At 39.2% G+C, this 7,876-nt stretch overlaps 1 protein-coding gene across 1 annotated transcript; it reads left to right on the top strand.

The window, feature by feature from the left end:
• Positions 1 to 458: 458 nt before the first annotated feature.
• SETD9 (SET domain containing 9) lies at positions 459 to 7,051 on the top strand (the record flags this gene model as incomplete). The annotated part of the gene is made up of 5 exons (XM_009706900.1): positions 459 to 823; positions 2,550 to 2,673; positions 4,108 to 4,223; positions 5,452 to 5,557; positions 6,964 to 7,051. Coding segments are annotated over 5 exons (799 nt in total), but the record flags the coding sequence as incomplete, so codon positions are not given.
• Between the last annotated feature and the right edge of the window lie 825 nt (positions 7,052 to 7,876).

The raw sequence follows: 7,876 nt of genomic DNA on the forward strand, positions 1-7,876 counted from the left end.
CTTGGATACTTCACAATGGTATTTAATGCTAAAATTAGATAGATAGGGTTTTATTTTTTTCGGTAAGATCTGTTTGCCCTCTTTTTAAAGGTAAAAGTTGTGCTTGAATTTAAATGATTATGACATTGTTACAAGTAGCATAAATTTAAATCTCCCTAATCAGCACATTTGTCCTTACCTCATTTAAAGTGTAATGAACTATATATATTTTTTTAATAAATTCTGATAATCATATATATTTGATTTTTGGTATGTTTTTCACTAAGAGCTTGGTGGGGTTTAACCTACTTACTTTGCTGTAAATACACATGATGATTTTATAGTAGGACAGGTATGAAAGAATATTTAGAATTTGGGTTTGTTTGAAACAGCAGCGCAAATAAGTTGCTACTGTAAAATGACTCTTCTGTATTTTATTTAGGAAAAATGTAATTTTAAATTTTTTTTCTTCTTTTCAGGACCCTCCGATATGTTCCCGAAAGCTCCCAAGACAAAATTATCTCTGATGAAGATGTCTTTGAAACGCTACTGAAAATATTTAAAGCTTTGTTCATAAATGACTTCAGTAGACAAGCGCATATTTTCACCTTACTTCCAGAACTCAAATGTAAATATCTGGAATTGCTGACTGTTGAGCAGAAGCGATCAAAACTAAATTCATGTAACCATCAGAGTCAACATGTACTTAGTCCAGAGGAAGTTCTGTTTAATACACTAGGGTTCACTATTACTCGAGACCGAAGTTCCCTGGTCTCTGCTGGAACTGGAGTCTTTGTTACCAAAGGTTTTGTACCGAAAGGGACGGTTGTATCTATGTATCCTGGTAATGGAATCTTCTTTTTTTGGATGAAGTTAGATGTGATTTCTAACCGTCTAATTATAGAATGCTAAAGTTCTACATTAATTTTTATTTTACAGGTTTTATTTTGTCATTCCTTAACAAAATCACAAGTTATGGTGAATGAGAATATTTCTGTATAAACTGACTAGAGTTCCTTTGAAAATAAGCAAAGCAATATGGGGGGGATAATTCTGTTTATAAAAAACACTTTGGGTTGTCAAAGTGTGATTTTTAAGCTGCTAGAAAAGTTGTTTCAGATTCTTTAAACACAAATGCATGGGAGCAATTTCAAGTGATGAAAAAGATGAACAAAGCAGTTTAATTTTTTAGGGTTTCTGTTTTGGATAAGGATCTGAAAATTGAGCTTTTGAGATCTCCACACAGATCAGCAGACAAGACTATGAACTTTTTCAAAGCAAAGCATAGAAATCAGAGAACGAAAATAAAACCTTTATTGAGTGGAACTCTTCCATAAAGCCATGTTTGGAAAATCAACACTTCTCTGTTCCTCCTTTTTTTTTTGGAACTGTACTTGCTTAACATTTCTTAAAAAGACTTGTGATTCTGTCAGTATAGCCAGGCTGGGGCAGCTCTGCTGAAATGCTTTGGATTTGTTTCTGTTTCATCTGTCAACAAACTCATCCCCTGCATGCGGTCTCTAGCTCATGCCAGCATTGCAAGATCGGGATTGGTCCAAGCATTGGGCAGTGGGGCGTGTTTTGCCATGCCAAAACAGGAGTTTTGGCATTATCCTTGACCGGTAAATGGACTGATTGTCAAATGACAATCGTAGGGAATGATTGCAGCTCACTTCAGATTTCAGGTGCATGCTAAATGTGAGGGTAGGCTCATTGAGATTCTCCTCTAGAAGCTCACCGAGCAAAACAACAGGATGAGCTGTTGAAATGCCTTCCGTTTTCAGGGATATGAAGGAAACTGTAGGGCTGCTGGCTGGGGAGGGGGCCCTGTGGAGAGAGCAGGTCAGTGCTCTCCTGCTTGTTGTTTGGCAGTGATGCAGCCTACCGGTGACGCCTTCGCCTAGCCCATCGTGAGATTGCAAGGAAGGATTTCTGCAGAGAAGATGTAGTGGGTGTGAGGGATGCAGGACTGCAATGTCATGAAAAATTGGAAGTCACTCTGCTGTCACTTTCTGTGCTTGGAACTCGGTGGGTTAAGTCCTGCCCACAGATTTGGGAAAAGGTCTGCTGAAATGATTTGTCAGTTCTTGGTTTGATATATCAAACAAAATCTCTGATCAGGGTGGTGGAGGGGGCTGTTTCAGGTTCTTTGCTGTCTTTGTGTGTGTTTTTCAGAGTCCTGACACAGTAGTAACAAAACAGCTTACTATCTTCAGCTGCTCTTTCCTGAGCAAATGTCCTTGACATTTTCTTCTCTGAAGCAGGCCAGTTGGCTGTGATGCTTTATCTACCTCTCACATGCATAGTGGATGCAGGCCTTTAATGATTTCCTTCAATGGCTTCTCTGTTTGGAATATCTGAGCTTAGTAGATGTTTTTTTGCATCCCACAAAGTTGTGTCTAAAAGCTTATAGGTTTACAAGTGTTGATGTCATTCACTGAGAGAGGAGTTCTCTCCTACCCCCTCTGTCTCATTCGAATTTCTGTTTGGAGGGGACTGGATGATACCGTAAGCCCATTCTGACAGTTAACTTATTTTCTTCTGAAATAATCATATCTGTCTTGCAACAGGTACAGTATACAGAAAGCATGAGCCCATCTTTTTCCAGTCTCTTGGCAATCCCTTTATTTTTAGGTGCATAGATGGTGTCCTTATTGATGGGAATGATAAAGGACTATCGAGATCAGTGTACAGGTAAGCAGTCAGAAGCAGTAGGGCATTGTCACTCAACTGTTTTAAAACAGTGGTACTAAAAGTCTCAGTCCCCTGTTGTCTTACCCTAAACTGAGTTATACTTGAATATTGTCCACTTATGTGTATCTCATCATGCAAACAACACAAGGGTAAGAGCTGCTCGATGTGTTCTGTTACATACTTGTGTCTTCATCTGTAACACCAATGAGATGTGTTTTGATATACAGAGGCTGTTTCCCATAAAGAAATTAGTTTTAATAGGAGCAGTACATAGCATAAAATTTTTAAATGCTTCTGAGCTGTTACTCAAGTCTGCTTAGTGGATTGGGGGGGTAAAAAAAAGCCTCTGTATGGACTTGCTAATATCAAAAGGGTGAATGTGGTAACTCCAGCTCTGGTCTACAGATAAGCAGCACTTAAGAAGGGAGCAGTAACCCTTATAATAATAGTAACTGTTGTTGTTTTTATTTCATTATTATTATCTCATGTTGGAACAGACCCATAAGGATCATCGAGTCCAACTCCCTGCTCCTTGGAGCACTATCTAAAATTAAACCATATGACTAAGAGCATTGTCCAGATGCAATTTGAACTCTGACAGGCTTTGTGCCATGACCACTTCCCTGGGGAGCCTGTTGCAGTGACCGACCACCCTCTCCATGTAGAACCTTTTCCTAATGTCCAGTCTGAACTTCCTCTGGCACAGCTAGCCTGGACTGTTTTAGCTTACCTTAAAATATAATTTGTAGCAACTTGTGTTTAGATATGACATGAAAATAAAATAAAATTAGCAACAAGCAAAATGATCTAAATAATACCGAATTTGAATACTAATACCTCCTAATACCAGATTTTAATTCAGGGAATGAGTTTGAAGTTGATACTGTAGTGAGCCTTCACATCTTTAGAGGTGAATGAGATGTGTTGACACTTCTGTAATGGTAACGTTGGATGTTCATTTCTGGAACTGTAGTGGTGGGTTTATGCAGGTTCTTCCATAGCAGAATCTGAAAGACACCACACACGTAGTGGGAGGTTTAAATGTACTTTTTAAAGTATCGTGAAGGTCTTGGTCCTTGCATGCACATCGCCTCCCTAGTGTTGTCCTGTCTCCCACATGGGTTGGACAGCTGTAATTTTACCAAGTGACTGTAGCCTTTTCTACAGGAGGAAGTATAGATAACCTGTCAAGTGAAGGAGCAGTGATTGACATTAACGCTATCAATCATTTCAGGTCTTGCAGCAGAAGGGATCAACTTCGTGAAGGTCTTCGTCCTTGCATGCACATCGCCTCCCTAGTGTTGTCCTGTCTCCCACATGGGTTGGACAGCTGTAATTTTACCAAGTGACTGTAGCCTTTTCTACAGGAGGAAGTATAGATAACCTGTCAAGTGAAGGAGCAGTGATTGACATTAACGCTATCAATCATTTCAGGTCTTGCAGCAGAAGGGATCAACTTGGACCATTTCAAATGAGTGATGAGAGCTGGCTCACAGCTGCCCTGCAAAACCCACTGGCAGTGGGGCAGTATGTCAACAACTGCTCACATGGTAAGTTGCCAGGTGAACTTTCCAGGCTTGAGTTAGCCTTTATGGATACCAGTTATTTTGGAGGTGACTCAGAGAATCAGATGCTGATCTTGGGGGACAATAGTGCTGTTTAAAACAAGATAAGCACTTACAGGATAAAGAGGCCTTTTATGACAGCTGGGTATTAGAATACTTCACCACAGCAACGCTTCAAATGTCCATGTGCTTTTCTCATTGATTCCCCCAGATCCCCCCATCTGCCAACTGCTATGTAGAATGAAAGGCACACATCCCAAAATGTGGGATGGTGGGAAAAGATATCTGGTGAAAGACTGCTGGGCTGAGGCAGTACCCAAGAGTTGCCATCAAGTTCCCTAGTATGGTTCCAGCAGGCTTCATGAGAAAACAACATGCACAGTGACATGTACAGTATGATTCTATCACTGTTCAGTTTGAACTATAATACTTTTTTTAGACTTCCTTATGTTTATGCACAAAATCTAGGAAATTGTTGGTATGATCTAACAGTTGGACCTGAAAAAGGGAACTATTTATTTATTCTGTCTCACAGTAGATACTGGTGTTCAGGTTTGGGGGAATCAATAACTCAGGAGAATGGTTGTGAGATGGAGAAAGTTGAATTGCTATCATACCTAGCTTCTAAGTGGCTTTCAGAGCCTGCGTTACACTAAAGATAGCCTACCTCCGAGTAGCATCCAGAAAGGTTGCTGGAGTAGTGAACCAGATATTGACTGACAGAGACAAAGGGCTGTCCTATGAAACTGTTTCTTCCAGGTCCAATGTCCATGCAAAGAAAATTCACTTATTCCCGCTGGATGGGTGGTGATTTTCTCCCTGGCTGCATTTATGACATGTTTTGCCACCAGGAAAACTTTTTTTAAGATTATTTTTTTAACTGTAAAAGCAAACGTCGTATGTTAACAACATTTATCAATGCTTTAAGCTACCTTGGCGCTATGCAAGTTGTGCCCCTTCACATACTTGTTGATAATCAGGTCATTGTGTTTAATGCAGAAGGGTGAATGAAAGCTGCTATAGTTGGTTGTATATCTCTTGTGTAAATTGAAAATAGGACTTCAGAGGAGCGTAGTAGCTCCCAACAGAGGTATGGTTTTTAGGCTTGATGAAGCATCTGGTACTTCTGCAGCAATACATTTGATATTTTTACATGTCTCAACCCTATCTAAGATTTTCTCAGTATCATAGAGACTTTTTTTCTTATTTCTAGACAAAGCAGCCAACGTGTGTTATCAGGAGTTTGATGTGCCAGGACATTTTCCACTTGAACTGAAACAGTATCTTCCAAACATCGTCTACAGCCATGACATAGAGAGGTTAGTAGCGAATCAAAGAGCTCATAGATTTGTATGATACAAAGCATACTGTATATGTAAAAAAGACAAACATAGTTGAAGAATAATAATATTCTATACGAAGATGAGTTACACAGAATTGTGCACATGTGTGGAAGAGTTAGCTTTTTGAGTGAACTAATTTTAAGTGATTTACAGGACTAGTTTTTTTTTGTTCCTTTTCCTACATCTTCGCAAATGAGATCAGCATGGCTCTGAAGACACAGGTTTACAAGCAGTGGTTACACTGCAGTGTGATTCTTCTGAATCCCATAGAGCACTAGTTATATTTTCCTTGTGTTACCTATTGAAAAACATCAGTATTGTATGTCAAATGCAGTTAGCAACCCTTAACCAATCAAAGCCCTTCCAAGGTAGTTGAGATTTAGGCTTCTTACTCTCCTGTTCTCCATGTCTTCTGTTTATGTGAGGAATAAGCAGATGAGTTTGCAAGAGGAAACCTAAAATTAATTTGCATTGAGACAAGTGAAATACTATGCAGTATAAGGACATGTGACTTTTAGTTACACTACCCAATTACAACATCCTCATTATGACCTGAAAATCCACCTCTTTTAGAAATTAAAACACTTCAAAACCTTTCTCAAATTTTTGTTTGGAAAAGTGGAAAAAGTGACAAATAGATTAATATGCATATGGAGCAATACGGACAAGGACAGACAATAAGTCTGGAAGTGAGTCTTCTGTACTGGGATGTAGTCAAGAATAACTTTGAAGCTGTGAGGAAGTAAGTTGTAATGTTGGTCCTGAATTTAACACACCAAAGAAACAGCGCTTCTGGTCCAGTTGCTACCTTCAGGAACCAAATAATCCTCTTCATCTAGAGGATGTATAAGGATTTTAGAGCAGATCATCTAGACTTTTAATAGATTTTAGCTTGGGGTTTATGGAGAATTCGCCCATCGTCATAGATTGCGGCAGGTCTCTGATGCAGTTCAGAGCTGTCATTCCAGATGATGTTTGGCTGACAGTGGGTTTAGCCAGCTAACACCCGTGGGTGGGCATGTCTAGAGGAATGACTTCTGCTCCATGAACTTTGCTGAGGCTTCTGCTGTCTGTATAAAAGTCTTTTTCTCTGTCCTGACTAATTCTTTTTGTTTCTGAATAACTGTGTGAGTGGAAACATTATTTGCATACCCACATAGGCTGTGCTTTTTTTGGTAATTATATTGGGTTTGCTTATATTTGCTATATGTATTTCAGTGTTATTTTTCCAGGCTCCCTGGCCTGTATTATGCATATTACTCCCAAAAGTAATCTAGACAGAGACATTGTTTTAGCTCCTTGCCATGAAGAATTAAAAAATTTCAAAGGGAAATGTAATTGTTCACTTCTATGTGTTTTGCTTTTCCTTTTTTTTTTTACAGCCACCCGAGGTGTGTGGTGCTTGTCACTCTCAGAGACATCAAGCAAGGAGAAGAACTTTTTTCTAATTACTACACCGTCATCAGCTGAATTAATAGATTCAAGACTGAAGAAATCTGTGTCATTAAAATACTTACTGTGTGTGTACTTCAAGCTTCATGAGTATTTTTACGTAGTGGAGGGCTGTAGCTTTACCATTGAGAAAGCAAGCTGCAGGCCTGTATTTCCCTGAAAATACTGCACATTTGATGCAGAGGTGAAGGTTTAACCATTTACATCATTAGGTTCTCAGCTGTATATTGTTGTTGATATTACTGCTTAGTGGTGTTCAGCTGTCCATGCAATAGCTCATAAGATAAAAACCTAAGTTTAGGACATGTCATTTAATCTTCTAGTTTGCACAGTTGTCTGTAACTGTAGCTCAGTTTTAAGCCATTTCACTTCTCGTGCTTACAATGGACAAAATTTCTAAAAATTACTTCCTTCTCATCTGTTCCTTGGATAATCCTCATACTTCACAGCAATTACTAGTTTTTGTTCTGTTTTTCTTGGAGTTGGTCCCTTTGGTATCTGCTTCCTTTTAGAAAGTATTTCAGTGTAGCCAGTTGTCCATATCTTTTATGAAGGCAGTTTTGGAACAGTGCTAATATGCATTTCACATGTGCCTGCGCGGTGTGCTGTCATCTAGAGGCCAACTTAAGCCACTGGGGTAGGATGAAAGACGGTATATATCTTGGAGCCCTGTCCAATCCTAGTTTTAGTGGTTCAGTGAAAGTTTCTTGGCATGTGGCAGCTGTCATAGCTGTTATGCTCCAAGAGAGAACTTCATGTTGGAGTGTAACTGAAGGAAATAATGCCAACCGAGTATGCCGTGTATTTTTTTAATGAGTTACTGGCATAAACAGAGCCAGTCAT

The sequence above is a fragment of the Cariama cristata genome, unplaced genomic scaffold (genome assembly GCF_000690535.1).
Source record: "Cariama cristata isolate BGI_N322 unplaced genomic scaffold, ASM69053v1 scaffold3789, whole genome shotgun sequence".
Taxonomy (NCBI): domain Eukaryota; kingdom Metazoa; phylum Chordata; class Aves; order Cariamiformes; family Cariamidae; genus Cariama; species Cariama cristata.